At 48.8% G+C, this 19,910-nt stretch overlaps 1 protein-coding gene across 1 annotated transcript in view; it reads right to left on the bottom strand.

Annotated features, from left to right (window-relative positions):
* Positions 1-19,910, bottom strand: part of col14a1b (collagen, type XIV, alpha 1b) — a 106,696-nt gene that overhangs the window by 39,538 nt on the left and 47,248 nt on the right. Inside the window, exons 8-25 of the mRNA XM_080515985.1 lie at positions 18,022-18,186; positions 16,561-16,722; positions 16,320-16,492; positions 16,042-16,168; positions 13,593-13,738; positions 13,192-13,321; positions 12,970-13,109; positions 12,627-12,753; positions 11,352-11,491; positions 11,087-11,219; positions 10,339-10,392; positions 9,889-10,034; positions 8,878-9,007; positions 4,581-4,703; positions 1,313-1,462; positions 1,099-1,215; positions 353-502; positions 116-190 (exon numbers count right to left, since the gene is read on the bottom strand). Of these exons, the coding sequence (XP_080372111.1) occupies positions 116-190; positions 353-502; positions 1,099-1,215; positions 1,313-1,462; positions 4,581-4,703; positions 8,878-9,007; positions 9,889-10,034; positions 10,339-10,392; positions 11,087-11,219; positions 11,352-11,491; positions 12,627-12,753; positions 12,970-13,109; positions 13,192-13,321; positions 13,593-13,738; positions 16,042-16,168; positions 16,320-16,492; positions 16,561-16,722; positions 18,022-18,186 (2,388 nt within the window). The remainder of the gene's footprint in view (positions 1-115; positions 191-352; positions 503-1,098; positions 1,216-1,312; positions 1,463-4,580; positions 4,704-8,877; positions 9,008-9,888; positions 10,035-10,338; positions 10,393-11,086; positions 11,220-11,351; positions 11,492-12,626; positions 12,754-12,969; positions 13,110-13,191; positions 13,322-13,592; positions 13,739-16,041; positions 16,169-16,319; positions 16,493-16,560; positions 16,723-18,021; positions 18,187-19,910) is intronic.

The raw sequence follows: 19,910 nt of genomic DNA, 5'->3' as shown, positions 1-19,910 counted from the left end.
AACTTTTTCTATTCAAACACCTGGAGCTTCTGTTGAAACAGTAGTTTAGTGAGATTGTAACAATCAGCTTGACACTGGAGACCACGCTTCAAGTGATGCTAACGCTAACCCTCACCTTCCTTGGCTGGGGGGATGGTAGGCAGTGGCGTGGTGGTGGGGGGCCTGGTCGGCGCCAGAGTGGGGACTGGTACTGAATAGGAGGTCACACACACACACACACACACACACACACACACACACACACACACACGCACACACACACACAGAAACCTCAATCCAGATGAGAAACAAAAAGAAGATGAATCGTACACACAAAAATACACAATGATCCAGTCTGTATGTGTGTTCTCACGTGTCTTCTCCGTGGTGCTGACAGCCGGTCCCTCCGTTCCATCCTGCAGTTCAGTGAACACAGTGACTTTATACTGCGAGTCAGGTTTCAGGTTGTTGAAACAAAGTCTGCTGGTTCCTCCATTGAGCTTGGTCTCCTGTCTGTGACCACCTACACACACACACACACACACACACACACACACACACACACACACACACACACACACACACACACACACACACACACACACACACACACACACACACACACACACACACACACACACACACACACACACACACACACACACACACAGTTTTTTAGTCATTATAAATACATTTCTATTCCTCGTTTGTCCAGAGTGCACACTTTCATTTTATTTATTTGTGTTACAGTAGACACACAGTTCAAAGGTGTGTGTGGCGGTGTGTGTGGTGCTATGTGTGACGGTGTGTCACACATACCGACACACATTTTTTAAACGTGTTTGTAGTTTTTAATCTGTTTTTATTTTTATTTATGGTTTTATACTTATTTAGTGTTGGAGCTAATTTGCATTGTTTTAGTTTTATTGTTTTTATGTGCAGTCTCATGTGCAGCACTTTGGAAACGCTTTGTTGTTTAAATGTGCTATATAAATAAAGTGGATTGGACTGGTGTGTGTGGCGCGGGTTGTGTGGCCTGGTGTGTGCGGCGCAGTGTTTGTGTCACATGTGTGGTGCAGCGGCAGCGACAGGAAGTACAACTGAGCGGGCGTGGCTCACCCGTCGGCGACTCGATGATGACTCGGTAGGCGTTGGCATGTCGGTGCATCTGCCACTGCGAGCACATGCTGTTGGTCTTCACCAGGTACGTGCTGAGGTTGTTCACTCCAAGGTGCACTGACCATGAACAGAACCAGAACCAGAACCAGAACCAGGACCTTTAATCCAGGCTGAGTCTGGGTGTGTCAAACTACAGACTGGCTGCTGTACTCACAGGTTTTGGCCCTGCCTGTCAGAGCGTCGCTGGAGCCGGTGGTGTAGGACGCGATGACCTTCACGCTGTACTCGGTGCCACTCAGCAGGTTGACAATCAGCATGGTGCTCACGTCCTCGCCCACAAATGTCTCAAGAGCAGGGCTGTTGCCTGGGGGGCGGGGGTGTTTATAAATCAATGAATCAATCTCGTCTAACAACTCATATTCTTCATTATTTGTTATCACACAATCACCAACCTGAATATTTCCTGGAAGCAGAATATTTTAGACATTTGGAGGCTAACGCTGACATTAGCATGTTAGCTTAGCAGCTAGCTTTACTCTTTGACAGCCCTACCAGTGAAGATCATCTGAATCAGTGTTGTTTTTGGCAGCCATTTTAGTTTGAATGAGTTTGAGTTTGTCTTTTCGAGGAAAATGCCGGTTTAGAATCAACAATTACCTTAATGCTTTTGCAAAATAACCAGATTCCTATCTAGACTGATAACTCTCGTCTCGACTCTCCCATTGATAGAGATCAATTCTTCCATGTTACACTTCATTGCTGTTAGGCAGTTGTTACTTTTGCAATTGTGCTTTTATTTCTGAGAATATGTTAAAGTGCAATGAACATATGCCCAAAATAAGAGCAATGGAAGAGAAACACATATGCTCAACTTGTCCATATGTCGCAGTGAGGTTGAAAGGTAATAAGGGAATAAGGCATCCCACAGTATCTAAAATTAGCAACATATCAGCTCCACTACTGTCATAAAAAATACAAATAAAAATAATTATTAAATCTGCTGCACATATCAGCTTTAATACCTAAATTATGTGTTTGTCCAGCACTTATGTGTGTGCGGTCAATTTAAAGTAATTAAAACTGTAGGCTAAAATGTTTCTCTTTGGAAGAGCACTGTTAATTCTGTTAAAGATGTGAAAGTATTGGTATGTGACTTTATCAAGTGAAGCTCATGAATGACAGTGAAACTGACCAGAAGAGTCAAGCCACCAGTTGGTGCACAAAAGTTTCTAAATATTCAACAGGTGCTGTAAGAGTGGAAATACTTTTCAAAAACAGCCATCCCAGATTTAGATAACAAAGTAGAAAAGAGGTTAACATATCAATTTTGAGAGAATCACCGACAGCTGCAAGTGGTCATCAGATAACATGGCACATATATCTTGATAACCATCCACACTTTAACACCTGAACAGAAACTTTTCTTTCCTGAATGCTGAACAGAGGACAATCATGCTGCGACACTCAGAAATTCCAAGCATGCCAGACAGAATAAACTTTTGCAAATCCAGTTCAGGTCCAAAGACAGAAAACAGCACGCCCTCAGGCAGTGACATTGTTGGAGCCTTCTCACAAAGGCAGCCACAGGAGAATCAATGGCACAAAAAGCTGAATTTGGACCGAAGCTACCTTATATTTTTTGGCTCTATGTAGGTTTCATATCACGTCTATTTACACACTTGTGAACAATCATAAAAGATCAGGAGGAGGAGAGGCTCCATCTCTCTATATAAATGAAAGTTATATTATTCATTTGTGTATGACAGAACACCCACTAACATTTTCGTCTCGTCAACAAAAACTCAAAGACTTATCTCTTGTGTTCTGGTCATCAAAGAGTCACATTGAGACCATACCCATCTCCTTATCATCATGAAAAAAATGGTGTCAAGGAAATCATTTCATCATTGTCGACAAAACAACACTGATCTGAATCACACCAGTGAAGGTGGTGAGTAACAGAGCAGAGTGATGGTGGTGAGTGATGGAGCAGAGTGATGGAGAGTAGTGATGGAGCACAGTGATGGAGGAGAGTGATGAGAGGAGTGATGAGGACAGTGATGGAGAGGAGTTACAGAGCCGAGTGATGGAGCAGACTGACAGAGCAGAGTGATGGGGATGAGTGATGGAGCAGGGCGGTGTAGCGGAGTGATGGAGGAGAATGATGGAGATGAGTTACAGAGCAGAGAGATGGAGCAAGAGTGATGGAGAGGAGTGATGAAGAGGAGTGATGGAGGGAAGTGATGGAGCAGAGTGATGGAGTGACAGAACAGAGTGATGGAGAGGAGTGATGGAGCAGAGTGATGGAGGAGATTGATGGAGAGGAGTGATGTAGCAGAGTGATGGCGAGGAGTGATAGAGAGGAGTGATGGAGAAGAGTGATGGAGAAGAGTGATGGAGTACAGTGATGGAGCACAGTGATGGAGAGGAGTAATGGAGAGTAGTTACAGAGCAGAGTGATGGAGCAGAGTGATGGAGAGTGACCGAGTGATGGAGGAGAGAGATGGAGCAGAGTGATAAGGGAAGTGATGGAGCAGAGTAACAGAGCAGAGTGATGATGGGGGTGAGGGGAGAGGAGTGATGTAGGAGAGTGACAGAGCAGAGTGATGAAGGGAAGGGATGGAGCAGAGTGACAGGGCATGGTGATGGAGGGAAGTGATGAAGAGGAGTGATGGGAGGGAAGTGATTGAGCAGAGCGATGGAGGAGAGTGACAGGGTAGAGCAATGGAGGGAGGTGATGGAGGGGAGTGATGGAGGAGAGCGACAGAGGAGAGTGATGGAGGAGAGTGATGGAGAGTGACAGAGCAGAGTGATGGAGGGGAGTGATGGAGCAGAGTGACAGAGTGACAGAGCTGAGTGATGAAGCAGAGTGATGGAGAATGATAGAGAAGAGTGATGGAGGGGAGCGATGGAGAGTGACAGAGCAGAGTGATGGAGGTGAGTGATGAAGCAGAGCGATGGAGGAGAGTGTTGGAGCAGAGTGATGGAGGGAAGTGACAGAGCAGAGTGATGGAGGGACATGATGGAGCAGAGTGATGAAGGGGAATGATGGAGCAGAGTGGTGGAGGGGAGTGATGAAGCAGAGTGATGGAGAGTGACAGAGCAGAGTAATGGAGCAGAGTGATGGAGGAGAGTGATGGAGCAGAGTGATGGTGGAGAGTGTTGGAGCAGAGTGATGGAGGGAAGTGACAGAGCAGAGTGATGGAGGGACATGATGGAGCAGAGTGATGAAGGGGAATGATGGAGCAGAGTGGTGGAGGGGAGTGATGAAGCAGAGTGATGGAGAGTGACAGAGCAGAGTAATGGAGCAGAGTGATGGAGAGAGTGATGGAGGAGAGTGTTGAAACAGAGTAATGGAGGGGACTGATTTAGAGGCGTGATGGAGGGAAGTTATAGAGCAGAGTGATGGAGCAGGGTGACAGAACAGAGTGGTGGAGGAGCTGGATGAGCAGAGTGACAGGTGATGGAGGAGGTGGATGTACCAGTAACAGGCTGGTACACCACCCGGAAGCCCATGGTGGGAGACGGAGGGACGGTCCAGCTGATCCTGAAGCGGTTGTACCATTCCTCTGATACCTGCAGATTCCTGGGGGCAGACAAGGGCACTGGGGGGTACAAATAAAAACAAAAACATTTAATTCCTCACAAAATAACAAAAAAAAACAAACAAATTAAGTAAATAAATAGACATGAAACATTTTCTAAATCTATTAATTAAAAAGAGAATAAATACAAAAACACAATTTGATTCCTTCAAAGAGTCATTGATTATGATGGTGGTAATGATAATGATAACGAGAATGATGGTAATGATAATGCTGGCAATGATAATGAAGATGGTGATAATGAAAACGATGGTAATAGTAATGATGATGATTGTGATAATGATTATGATGATAATGAGTATGATGATAATGATAATGATGATGGTGATAATGATAATGATGGTAATGGTAATGATAATGATGGTAATGATAATGATAATGATAATAACCTTGAACTGCTACTTAATCGTGGTGGGGGAGTTTGAGTAATTGAATGACCCTAGGAGCTATGTTGTCAGGGGGCTTTATGCCCCCCAGTAGGGTCTCCCAAGACAAACAGGTCCTTGTTGACAAGTCAGACTAAAAGCAGTTCAACACCCCCTGTGGACAAAGATCAAAAGAGAAGCGAGACATCGCCCGGTAAGGCGCAGCCAGGGCCTCACCCTGGAGCCAGTCCTAGGGTTGGGGCTTGTATGCGAGCGTCTGCTGGCCGTGCTCTTGCACGCGGGACCCAGCCGGGCTCAGCCCGAAGGGACAACACAGGCCCCTCCTCTTCTTCTTCCTGTGAGCCCACCACCCACAGAGGTCACCGTAGGAGTTGGGTGCAGTGTGGATTGGTGGCAGTCGATGACAGGGGCCTCGACGACCCGATCCCCGGACACAGAATCTGGTTTTCAGGACATGGAACGTGACCTCGCTGGGGGGGGAAGGAGCCCGAGCTTGTGCGGGAGGTGGAGAGAAACCGTCTAGATGTAGTCGGGCTCACCTCCATGCACAGCTTGGACTCTGGAACCCAGCTCCTCGACAAGAGCTGGACACTTCACTTTTCTGGAGTTGCCCGCGGTGAGAGGGTGGTATGGGCTGGTGTGGGCCTGTTTATTGCCCCACAGCTCAGCCGGCATGTGTTGGAGTTCATCCCAGTGAACAAGAGGGTCGCGTCCCTACGCCATCAGGTAGGGGACAGGTCTCTGACTGTTGTCTCGGCCTATGGACCGAACAGCAGTTTGGTGTTGTCTCGGCCAATGGACCGAACAGCAGTTTGGAGTACCCGGCCTTCTTGGATCCCTGGGACGGGTGCTGGATAGTGCTCCAACTGGGGGCTCCATTGTTCGACTGGGGGACTTCAACTTCAGCTGCGGCCACAGCGTCTCTGGTGCCTGTTGTGGTAGCAACCAGCGAACCCGGTGGTGGAAACCGGAAGTAACAGATGCTGTCAAGCTGAAGAAGGAGTAATATCGGACGTTGTTAGCTCATAGAACTCCCAAAGCAGCTGACAGGTACCGGCAGGCCAAGCATACCCGGCCGTGGTGGAGGCAAAAACTCGGGTCTGGGAGGAGTTTGGGGAGGCCATGGAGGAGGACTATTGGTCGGCCCCGAGGACATTCTGGCAAATCGTTCGGTGCCTCAGGAAGGGCAAGCAGTTTTTCACCAACACCGTTTACAGCGGAGGTGGGGGGCTGTTGACCTCAACTGGAGATGTCGTCGGGCAGTGGAAGAAATATTTCGAGGACCTCCTCAATTCCACCACCACGTCTTCCCCTGAGGAAGCAGAGGCTGGGTTCTCAGAGGTGGACTTGTCCATTACCCGGGCTGAGGTCACCGAGGTATTTGCTAATCTCCTCTATGGTAAGGCACCAGGAGTGGATGAGATTCACCCAGAGTACCTTAAGTCTCTGGAAGCGCAGGGACTGTCGTGGCTGACTCATCTCTGCAACATCGCGTGGCGGGCGGGGACAGTACCTCTGGACTGGCAGACCGGGATGGTGGTCCCTCTCTTCAAGAAGGGGGACCGGAGGGTGTGTTCCAACTACAGGGAGATCACGCTCCTCAGCCTCCCCGGGAAAGTCTATTCCAGGGTACTGGAGAGGAAGATCCGGCCGTTAGTCGAACCTCGGATCCAAGAGGAACAATGCGGTTTTCGTCCTGGTCGCGGAACACTGGACCAGCTCTAGACCCTCCACCAGGTGCTTGAGGGTTCGTGGGAGTTTGCCCAACCAGTCCACAAGTGTTTTGTGGATCTGGAGAAGGCATTCGACTGCGTTCCTCGAGATGTCCTGTGGTGGGTGCTCTGGGATTATGGAGTCCTGGGCCCTTTGTTAGGGGCTGTCGGGTCCTTGTAGGCCTGGAGCAGAAGTTTGGTTCGCATTGCCGGCAGTAAGTCAGACCTGTTGGGGACCACAGGATCTCATCTCTGCTTTTTGCAGATGACGTGGTTCTTCTGGCTCCTTCAAACCAGGAGCTACAGCATGCACTGGCACGGTTTGCAGCCGAGTGTGAAGCAACTGCGATGGGGATCAGCACCTCTAAATCCGGGGCCATAGTTCTCGACCGGAAAAGGGGGCTTGCCCCCTTCAGGTCGGTGGAGTGCCCTTGTTCCAAGTGGAGGAGTTCAAGTATCTCCTCCATAGGATGGCTGGGCGCACCCTTAGAGATAGGGTGAGGAGCTCAGTCACCCTTAGAGATAGGGTGAGGAGCTCAGTCACCCTTAGAGATAGGGGGAGGAGCTCCGTCACCCTTAGAGATAGGGTGAGGAGCTCAGTCACCCTTAGAGATAGGGGGAGGAGCTCAGTCACCCTTAGAGATAGGGTGAGGAGCTCAGTCACCCTTAGAGATAGGGTGAGGAGCTCAGTCACCCTTAGAGATAGGGGGAGGAGCTCAGTCACCCTTAGAGATAGGGTGAGGAGCTCAGTCACCCTTAGAGATAGGGTGAGGAGCTCAGTCACCCTTAGAGATAGGGTGAGGAGCTCAGTCACCCTTAGAGATAGGGGGAGGAGCTCAGTCACCAGGGAGGAGCTCGGAGCAGAGCCGCTGCTCCTCCACATCGAGAGGAGCCAGCTGAGGTGGCTCGGGCATCTATTTCGGATGCCCCCCGGACGCCTCCCTTGGGAGGTGTTCCGGGCATGTCCCTCCGGTAGGAGGCCTCGGGGCAGACCCAGGACACGTTGAAGGGACTATGTCTCTCGGCTGGCCTGGGAACGCCTTGGGGTGCCACCGGAAGAGCTGGAAGAAGTGCAATCCCTCCTTAGATTTAGATTTAGATCATCCCTCCTTAGATCATCCAGACAATGGATGGATGGATGATGGTGATAATGATGGTAATGATAATGATAATGATGGTAATGATAATGATGATGGTGATAATGATACTGACGGTAATGATAATAATGATGGCAATGGTAATGATGGTAATGGTAATGATAATGATGAAGGTGATAATGATGGTTATGATAATGATAACGATGACAGCGATAACGATAATGATAGTAACGATGATAATGATGGCAATGGTAATGATAATGACGGCAATGGTAATGATAATGATGGTGATAATGATGATGGTAATGACGTGATTATGATGATGGTTATGATAATTATAGTAATGATAAATATGGTAATGATAATGGTGACAATGATGGTAATGATAACGATAATGATGGCAATAATAATGATGATGGTGATAATGATGGTTATGATAATGATAACGATGACAGCGATAACGATAACGATAGTAATGATGATAATGATGGCAATGGTAATGATAATGACGGCAATGGTAACGATAATGATGGTGATAATGATGATGGTAATGACGTGATTATGATGATGGTTATGATAATTATAGTAATGATAAATATGGTAATGATAATGGTGATAATGATGGTAATGATAACGATAATGATGGCAATAATAATGATGATGGTGATAATGATGATTCAAGAATCAAGAAAAGAGTCCAAAAAATGTTTTCCAGGTTTGTTGTTACAGCGTCGAACAGCAGTGTTTCCATTACAATTATTTATTTAGTCAAATCCTTTCAAATCTGATGTTCTATGATTGAAACAAATAAAATCTAATTTCATCTAATGTAAAATAATCTACTCTAATCCTGATTTTGTGACTGAGGATTGACTGTCATATGAAGGAAGAACAGATATTACCGGGTTTGCACTGAAGAAATAGAGGTATAAAAAGAGAGAGCACATGAGTGGTGGGACTGAGATTAAATCGGACTCACGTGTCCGTCCCGTCTGAGCGGCAGTCGGTCCATCTCCGTCCTCGTAGAGTGGTGTGATGGAAACTTTGTACTCTGTGTCTGAAAGCAGCGGCTGCAGGACCAGACTGTTCTGACTGCTGGGAACCATAGTCTGAAAGAACCAGATTACAACTATGTCAAAACCCACCTGGAGATTAACATCTACATTATAGAGCACCTGCCTCCTCCAACATCTAGATTATATAGCATCTTACTTCTCCAACATCCAGATTATAGAGCATCTTCCTCCTCTAATAATCAGATTATAGAGCATCTGCCTCCTCTAACATCCAGATTATTGAGCATCTTCCTCTAATATCCAGATTATAGAGCATCTTCCTCTAATATCCAGATTATAGAGCACATTCCTCTAACATCCAGATTATAGAGCATCTCCCTCCTCTCACATCCAGATTATAGAGCATCTCCCTCCTCTCACATCCAGATTATAGAGCATCTCCCTCCTCTCACATCCAGATTATAGAGCATCTTCACCCTCTTATACCCAGATTATAGAGCATCGTCCTCCTCTAACATCCAGATTATAGAGCATCTTCACCCTCTTATACCCAGATTATAGAGCATCGTCCTCCTCTCACATCCAGATTATAGAGCATCTTCACCCTCTTATACCCAGATTATAGAGCATCTCCCTCCTCTAACATCCAGATTATAGAGCATCTGGCTCCTCTCACATCCAGATTATAGAGCATCTTCACCCTCTAACATCCACATTATAGAGCATCTTCCTCCTCCAACATCAATAGTATAGAGCATCTTCCTCTAATATACAAATTATAGAGTATCTTCCTCCTAACATCCAGATTATAAAGCATCTTCCTCCTCTAACATCAGATTATAAAGCATCTTCCTCCTCTCACATCCAGATTATAGAACAGTCTAAACACAGGTCCATAGAGAAACCTGATGTTGAAACAGATGTTGCAGAGTTCTAGTCTCTGTATCAGACCACCACCTGAGCTGAAGCCTCACCGTCTCCTCCGCCCGGTCTCCTCTGGCACTGATGTAGCTGAGGCGATAGCTCCGGAGGTTTGAGAGCTGGACGGGCTGCCAGGTCACCCGCATGCTGAAGGTTGTCTCATCATCTATCCTCATGTTTCTCATGCCGACCCGAGGAGCTGAGAGAGGAACACTGAGACTGTGAGCACATGACCTTCTGATTCTTCATCTGCAATGTCAATTTAACCACATCAACCACGCCCAAACACTTGGAGGAGGAGGAAGGGGAAGAGGAAGACCAGGAACAAAGTTTGCTCCGTTTCCATGGAGACAGAGTCGGAGTGTTTGTAGTGACGCTGAGCTCCGTTGTCATGGAAACCCAGCATGACTTTCTTACTGACTGACAGAAGAAAGTAGCTGACAGAGTTAAAGACGAGGTGAATTGGTGAAGGCTTCAATGGAGATGAATGGGTGAAGGTTCACCTGCTCTGGTGGTGGTCGTCGTCGTCGTTGTGGCGATGGTGGTCGTTCTCTTTGCTGAGGAGTAAAACAAAATGAAAGCAGGTCAAAAGACAGACTGAAGTTGTTTACAGGAAGTGAGAGAGAACATCAACATGTTTTCGCTGCGAGTGTTGCTGTTGGTCAACTGTAACCAACCCATCCTGGGTTAGTTCCCGGGTTAATTCCCAGGTTAGCTGAGCGCAGGGGTGTCCAACCTTGGTTCTGCAGGGATTAGCTCCTCCCAGTTACAGTACACCTGAGTGCAATGAGGGGCTCGTTAATGGGCTTTTGAAAACCTTGGTGATGACATCATCATTACATTCAGATATGCTGAAGCAGGGAGAGAATTAAAGCAGGCAGGACACTGTCCCTCCAGGACCAGGACTGAGACCCCTGGCTTAGAGGGTACTTACCGGGTTAGTTTGGATGTTACTTCCTGGGTCAGTCTGGGGGTTAGTCCCGGTCCGTCTGAGGTTTAGTCCTGGGTCAGCCTGGGGATCAGTCTGGGGGTTAGTCCTGGGTCAGCCTGGGGATCAGTCTGGGGGTTAGTCCCGGGTCAGTCTTGGGGTTAGTCCCGGGTCAGTCTTGGGGTTAGTCCCGATCCGTCTAGGGTTTAGTCCTGGGTCAGTCTGGGGGTTAGGCCCTGTCAATCTGGGGATTAGTCCTGGGTCAGTCTGAGGGTTAGTCCCGGTCAGTCTGGGGGTTAGTCCCGGTCAGTTCAGAAGATTACCGGTCATCTCGGTGAGGATCACCTCGTCGCTCTCCACCTGGTTACTGTAGACTGCTGACAGCAGAACCTCGTACTCCGTGGATGGGCTGAGACCCGAGATCAGCTGGAAGTTCATCTTCCCGTCCACCAGAGTCTGAAACGCAGTCAACCTGTTCACGAGCTGTGTTCACCACAAGGAAATGTTTTGATGACGACACAAGCAATCTCTAATGTTTAGCTGCAGACACACACACGCACACACACACACACATACACACATACACACCTCCTCGGTGCCCCCCCCCTCAGTGGGAGTCCAGATCAGTCGGTACAGCACCACGTCGTTGGCTGGATGTTCCCATGACACCCTGAAGTTCTCGGCAGAGATCTGACTGGTCCTCATGTTTAGAGGCTCTGGCACAGTGGCTGCACACACACACACACACACACACACACACACACACACACACACACACACACACACACACACACACACACACACACACACACACACACACACACACACACACACACACACACACACACACACACACACACACACACACACACACACACACACACCGTCTGTGCTGGTGGAACAGGATGGTGGAGGTGCAGTCGAGACCAGAGGAGTGGTGGTGCTTGGTGGAGGTGTGGTGGTAGAGGGTGGAGTTGTGCAGGTGGAGGAGTGGTGGAGGATGAATGATGTGGTGGAGGGTGGTGAAGGGCGCAGGTGTTGCAGATGGTTGGTGGAGGTCTGGTGAGGGTGTGGAGGGTGGAGGCATAGTATAGATCAGAGGTGTGGTGGTGCTTGGTGGAGGTGTGGTAGTGGGTGGCAGTGTGGTGGTGGAGGGTGGAGTTTTTCTAGTGGTTGGTGGAGGTATGGTGGAGAGTGGTGGATGTTGGTGGACGATGAAGATGTGGTGGTGGAGGGAGGAGATGTGCTAGTGGTTGGTGGAAGGTGAAGGTATGATGGAGAGTGGTGGATGTGTGTTGGAGGGTGGAGGTGTGGCAGAGGGTTGGTGGAGGCTGGATGTGAGGTGGTTGGTAGAGGGTGGAGGTGTGGTAGAGACCAGAGGTGTGGTGGTGCTTGGTGGCGGGTTGTAGTGTGGTGGTGGAGGGTGGTGGATGTGTGGTGGTTAGTAGAGGGTGGAGGTGTGGTGGAGGGTGGTGGTGTGTTGGTGAATGGCAGAGTTGTGCGGGTGGAGGTGTGGTAGAGGGTTGTTGGAGGGTGGATGTGTGGATCTGTGATGGAGAGCAGAGGTGTGAAGGGCAGAGGTGTGGTGGAGTGATGAGTTGTGCTGGTGGTTGATGGAGGGTGGAGGTATGGTAGAGGGTTGGTGGAGAGTGGATGTGTGGCGGAGGGCAGAAGTGTGGAGAAAGTTGTTGGAGTTCGGATGTGTGGTAGAGGGTGGACGTGTGGTAGAGACCAGAGATGTGGTTGTGGAGGTCAGAATTGTGCTGGTGGTTGGTTGAGGTGTGGTGGAGGGAAGAGGTGTGGTGGAGGGAAGAGGTGTGGTGGAGGGAAGAGGTGTGGTGGAATGTGGAGGGTGGAAGTTACTGGTGGTGAAGCTGTCCGTGACTACGTCAGCCTGTCCTTCCTCGTAGATGGCAAACACTCCGATGGTGTACTCCGTTAGAGATGTCAGGTTCTTGAGCAGGAACGAGGTCACACTGCCGACCTCCACCTGAATATGCGCACGCACACACACACACACACACACACACACACACACACACACACACACACACACACACACACACACACACACACACACACACACACACACACACACACACACACACACACACACACACACACACACACACACACACACACACACACACACACGATATAGCAGGGATGGTTGGGAGTCGCGGTGTGTGTGTTTGTCCTCCATCACCTCGTTGGTCTGAACTCCTTTGGTCTTGACGTACATGACCCGGTAACCTTTGACCTTCCTGGATGGAGACTCCCAGGTGAGCCGAGCCGAGCTGTGATCCACATTGGAGAACCGCAGGTTCCTGGCAGGCAACAGAGGTACTGCCCCCCAGAGGTCGGAAGTCACACAAGGGGGGTCATACTGGGGTTATGTTGGTCATGTGGGGGTATTATGTTGACTCACAGGTGGTCTGCTGGCTGGTCATGGGGTCGCTGGCTTCTTCTCCGTACAGAGCGTAAACAGTCACCGTGTACTCAGTTGCAGGACTCAGCCCCTCCAGCTCTACCTCGTTCACCAAGTCAGACACTTTCACCTGCGCGCACACACACACACACACACACACACACACACACACACACACACACACACACACACACACACACACACACACACACACACACACACACACACACACACACACACACACACACACACACACACACACACACACACACACACACACACAGTGAAGGTATGCGGTGGTCCCTGTTCACACACGCTCATCATCTGATGACATAACATTTCTTTTTAGTGACCTCGATGCTCCCATATGCAGCGTGGGGGGGGGGCATCTGAGTACACACCTCCTTCTCATCTGCAGGGTCTCCTTCGCTCAGCGGGGCGTACAGGATCATGTACCCAGAAGCCTTGGCGGCAGCATTCCAGCGAACCCTCATGGTGTTGTGAGTGATGTCAAACAGATCCAGACCATTCACCGTGGGCAGGGCCACTACAACACACACACACACACACACACACACACACACACACACACACACACACACACACACACACACACACACACACACACACACACACACACACACACACACACACACACACACACACGTAAAGTGGTGAAGGTGAAAAAGATTCATCCATCCATCCATTGTCTACTGCTTTATCCAGGGCTGGGTGGTGGAGGCAGCAGTCTAAGAAGGGATCCCCTTCCCTCGCACCAGACACTTCCTGCAGCTCTTCCAGTGGCACCCCAAGGCAATCTCAGGCCAGCTGAGAGACATCGTCCCTCCAGCGTGTCCTAGATCTGCCCCAAGGCCTCCTACCGGAGGGACATGCCCAAAACACCTCCCTGGGGAGGCGTCCATCCGAAACAGATGCCCGAGCCACCTCACCCAAATACACCTTCCAATCCCCCTTCTTAAAAAGAGAGACCACCACCCCCCCATCTGCCAGTCTAGAGGTACTGTCCCCGACTTCCACGCAATGTTGCAGAGATGTGTTAGTCATGACAGTCCCTGCACATGCAGAGAGTTAAAGAACCCATGGCGAACCTCATCCACTCCCGGTGCCTTGCCACCGAGGAGCTTAGCAACTACCTCGGTGACTTTAACTTTGGTAATGGACGGGTCCACATCTGAGAACCCAGCCTCTGTGAAACGTGATGGTGGGATTGAGGAGGTCCTCGAAGTATTTCTTCCACCACCCGATGGCATCTCCATTTGAGGTCTACAGCCCCCCACCTCCGCTTTAAACAGTGTTGGTGAAAAACTGCTTCCCCCTCCTGAGGCGCCAAGACGTTTTGCCAGAATATCCTTGAGGCCGACAAAGTCCTCCTCCATGGCCTCCCCGAACTCCTCCCAGACCTGAGTTTTTGCCTCCACCACATCCCGGGCCACGGTATGCTTGGCTTGCCGGAGCCTGTCAGCTGCCTCGGGAGTCCTATAAGCTAACAACGTCCGATAGGACTCCTCCTTCAGCTTGACAGCATCCCTTACTTCCGGTTTCCTCCACTGGGTTCGGGTGTTGCCGCCACGACAGCTTTGACAATGGAGGCAGAGATGTGTTAGCCATGACAGTCCCTGCACATCCAGAGACTAAAGGAACCCTTGGTGAAGGCTTGAATGGAGATGAATGGGTGAAGGTTCACCTGCTCTGGTGGTGGAACCCAGGGCGAATCTCATCCACTCCCGGTGCCTTGCCACCGAGGAGCTTAGCAACTACCTCGGTGACTTTAACTTTGGTAATGGACGAGTCCACATCTGAGAACTCAGCCTCTGCTTCCTCAGTGGGAAACGTGGTGGTGGGATTGAGGAGGTCATCGAAGTATTCCTTCCCAAAAAACAGATTCTGTGTCCGGGGATTGGGTCGTCAAGGCCTCTGCCGTCGACTGCCACCCAATCCACACTGCATCCGACCCCTACGGTAGCCTCTGTGGGTGGTGCACTCACAAGAGGAGGAGGGGCCTGTGTTGTCCCTTCGGCTGAGCCCGGCCGGGTCCCGTGGGCAAGGGCCCGGCTACCAGGTGCTTGCATACGAGCCCCAACCCCAGGGTGCGGTCCCTGCTGTGCCTTCCCGAGCAACGTCACTCTTCTCTTTCAGTCTTCCTGATCAATACTTAATAGATCAATACTTTGTCTTGAGTATTTTCACTCTAATAGCTTTTTCCCCAACATTCTACAAGGTTTGTCTCCAAACATCTTCCATCAGTTGTGAGGTTCTCCCCACAGCATGATGCTGCCTCCACCGTGCTTCACAGCATGATGCTGCCTCCACCGTGCTTCACAGCATGATGCTGTCTCCACCGTGCTTCACTGGCAGTTTTCATTCAGGTCTGGTTCTTCTGTTTGCTTTGTCTCCAACATGGCTGATGTTAAACAAACAAACTCGTGATTTGTGGAAGTCAGACTGATAACTGTCCCGAAGACTGACAATTGTCTCGAGGACTGATGATTGTCTCGAGGACTGATGATTATCTCGAGGACTGATAATTGTCCCGAAGACTGATAATTGTCTCGAGGATAGATTGTAGAACTCTGCAGCTCCTCCAGAGTTCCAATGGACCTCTGGGCTGCTTTTTTCATCAATGTTCACCATCCAGCCTTCACTTCTCTGCAGTTGTTCCTGTTTTGGCAGGTCTTCATGTTTTGTTTGAACTTAACATGATTTAATCTTCTCCACATCTTCATCTCTGACCTGTAACCTTTCAGCCGAGGTCCTCGCTCTTCGTCATCAATGTTCTCTTGTGACGATGCTGCCCCTCTACCTGCCCCTCGAACTGCCCCGGACACTCACAGGTGATGGCGCTGCCCCTCAAGGCCTCGCTGGCGGTGTTCCAGTACACAGCGAACACAGCCACCTGGTACTCCGTCAGAGAGTTCAGAAAGTTCAACTCCACACTGCTCTGAGAGCCCGGAACCACCTGGAGGACAGGTAGAGTGAGGGGGGGAGGGGTTTGAGAGGTAGAGAGAGAATGACAGATTTTCAGTGGCTGGGAAATGAGGAAGTCCACACTTGAAAGTGGGAACTTTGTGCAGTCAGCAGACGAGAGTGGAAAAGTTGAGACAGGGTACCTTCTCCTCAGGCTGCCCCCCGCTGGCCGGGTAGTAAACCACTCGATACTTCTCCACCTCGCCTGGCGCGTGAGTCCAGCTGACCCGGAAGCTCCGGGCGGTCACTTCCGAGGTCAGCAGGTTGCGGGGCGGAGCCACGGCACCTGGCGGGGGTGCAGATTCTCCTCCACCTGCTGAAGAACAGGAACACTGTGAATTTACTGAGGCAGATCTCCCGCAAGCCCACGCTTTGACCTCCGACCTTTGATCTGCTTGTCCAGCTGCTCCACGCGCTCGCACACCGTCCGGGTCAGACTCTCCACGATGTCGCTCATCACACTGAAGTCGGCCACGTTGTAGACGTGCGTCTCCTCGGGCGGCGAGGCAATAGCCTTCAGCTCATTCTCGTCTGCGTTTTTCACACCTGAATGCCGGTGAGTGGCAAGCGACACAGAGAAATGTGTCTGAACCAAAACATTAATCTCTAGATCTGAACCACAATCTCTGGATCAGAACCATAATATCTAGATCTGAACCATAATCTCTAGAACTGAACCATAAACTTTAGATTTGAACCATAATCTCAAGAGCTGAACCATAATATCTAGATCTGAACCATAATCTTTAAATCTGAACCATAATCTGTAGATCTGAACTATAATCCCTAGATCTGAACCACAATATTAATATCTAGATCTGAACCATAATCTCTGGATCTGAACCACAATCTCTTGATCTGAACCATAATCTCGAGATCTGAACCGTAATATCTAGATCTGAACCATAATCTTTAGATCTGAACCATAATCTTTAGATCTGAACAACAAGCTCGAGATCTGAACCATAAACTTTAAATCTGAACCACAATCTCTTGATCTGAACTATAATCCCTAGATCTGAACCAGAATCTCAAGATCTGAACCATAATCTCTTGATCTGAACTATAATCCCTAGATCTCAAACATAATCTCAAGATCGGAACCATAATCTCCAGATCTGAACCATAATCTCAAGATATGAACCATACATTTTAGATATGAACCATAATCTCCAGATCTGAACCATAATCTCAAGATATGAACCATACATTTTAGATATGAACCATAATCTCCAGATCTGAACCATAAACTCTAGATCTGAACCATAATCTCTAAATGTGAACCATAATCTCTAAATGTGAACCATAATCTCTAGAGCTGAACCACAATCTCCAGATCTGAACCATAATCTCTCGATCTCAAACATAATCTCCAGGTGCCAACTATAATTTGCAGATTATCTGACACTGGTGAGATCAGTATGACCTAGCTCAAGATTCAGAAACAGTTTCTGGACTTCTGCAGAAGATTGGCTCAGAGTTTGGAAGGCTCTCCTCATTACGGACCTCCAGAACCTTCTGGATGAAGGTGGCTCTCATGTTACTCACTCTCTCTAATCCGGTGTCAAAGGTGAGAGCTTCCAGATGCCTGATAATCTGCAGCGACGGGATTCAAACGTAACATCAAAATGTTACAGAAAACCTCCAGAATCAAACTCGTCTCAGCTCAGAGAGCAAGCTTTAAAAATGAGTGAACAAACGTGCTCAGTGATGTTACAGCTGCTTCCTGGTGCCTCTGAGATTGCCCACTTCCCCATGGGAACTTCCCAGTTAGAGTGCAGATATCATTTCCTCTCAGGACCAGAATGAGTGTTCCAGTGTGTGAAGCTGGACTTCCTGTCATACCAATGGCGAACAGCTCAATGCCGGCGTCCTTCAGGCTCTGCGCCGGTGGCAGCACGTCGTCTTGAGACTTCCCGTCCGTGATCAGGATTCCAATCTTGGGAACGCCAGGCCGCGATCCAGATTCAGGTTTGAAGCTGTTCTCGAGGATGAAGGTCAGAGCGAGACCTGCAAACACATGGATCATAGACTGGAACATATGGAAACCTCTGGAACATTTGAAACATCTGGAAACATCAACAACTTCAAAATACTCTGACAGACTTTTCAGAGTCAGAACAAAAAAAACACAAAAACATAATTGATGTTTCATGAGAAGCTGACGAGTTTGATTATTAGTATTTTATTTCATGTGAAGTGATTTAAACATCTGGAAGAACATCTGGTGGTTAATCACCCATTAAAGGGTTAAAAGACACTGATTAGATTTGGTAATGTTATGGTAAATGTATTATTATGATGGGGCTGTCCGATCCAGTATCAGTATTGGCTTCTGATACCGACATAATTCACGGATCTGAAATTTCTGATCCAACCTGCATAGAGATTTCTGATCCATGAAGCCTTGGCTGCTTTACTGTTGCTGAAATGACTCCACAGTGTTTCCCTGCTGCTGCTCCCTTCGCTTGCTGCAAAATGTGGAATGGATTTCCTGAAGGGATTTGCATCCAGCCAGCAGGCAAGCGTCGTAGCACTGCAGCTATCCAATTTTTCATGACAACATGTCGCTGTGTGGATGTATTTTACACTCAAAACACCACAAAGCATTAACATGGATGTTAGCAAAGCCATAGTACAGCGAGGTGCTGCTCTGCCGCCAGACGGCACCATTTAAAAACGCCAGCTTGCCGAGGAGAACGGCGCTAACTGCGGCATCAAAACAATGAAAAGCAGCTCCTCCACTGCAGTCGTGGCACCAGGATGTTGACTGTGGGTGGGTCTCTAGAAAACTGGATGGGCCAGTTAAAATAAGCCCCAAAAAACACAACAGGTTCCCCTTCATCTCTGTTTCAGTTCATTTCTGAAGCACTGAGGACAGCGACTCAGTAGCGTACCTGTGTAGCTTCACGTGCTCTCCACAAGGCTTGTCTGTGGACCTTGTGCAGGTCGTGGTGCACACGTGATTGTGTTATGCTCCACTCTGGACTCACTTCTGTGCGCGATCCATAACGTAACATATCGATCCCGAAAATATCTCCACTTCTGTTGCCTGCCATTCTCCACCTTTCCTAAAGTACTTTATCTTTCACTTCAGGAGTTCTGAGACATATGTCTTATCTTTATTTGCTTTTAATCTGTGGTTGTTCAGACGAGGAGATGGAGGATCTCACACAAGCAGCCAGTAGCTCTGACGCAGTCAGCAGCGTACGAGCTGTGTGGTCACACTTGAATGCACTGGGGCCGCAGCTGACCCCGAGTAAGGGCCGAAAGACAATTTTGACATCACTGCACACTGCGCAAACACGCATTACATAGAGCATGCTAAGACCTTCACTACTCACTATAGGCCTGGGTCAAAAGCATGGTCAAAATAGGTGGGCCCAAGCCCACCCGGGCCCAATAGTAGTGCCGTGGGTGACTCCGCGGTAGCAGGCAATTCACACCTCTGTGAAGCTCCTACTCCACGCTAAACTCCCTGAAAATAGTCCCAATGGTTGGAGCTGCGTTAGAGCTGGAAATGTTCTGTTGGTGTTGCATTGATAAAGAATTTCTCCAGGGATTAATAAAGTGATTGTGAGGTTTTAAAGATAGAACTAGTTTATTATGAGATGATGGCGTCATGCAGACCCCCCACGTTGTCCAAAGTGAACAAAAATACTTTGCACTGCTTCCTGTTCTGACCTCAAGTTGCCTTTTGAGAGAAGACATGCAAACATTGGTACATTTCATAC

The sequence above is a fragment of the Blennius ocellaris genome (assembly GCF_963422515.1).
Source record: "Blennius ocellaris genome assembly, chromosome: 20".
Lineage (NCBI taxonomy): Eukaryota > Metazoa > Chordata > Actinopteri > Blenniiformes > Blenniidae > Blennius > Blennius ocellaris.
The sequence above is the reverse complement of the archived record's forward strand: the minus strand, read 5'-3'. Positions and strand labels throughout refer to the sequence as shown.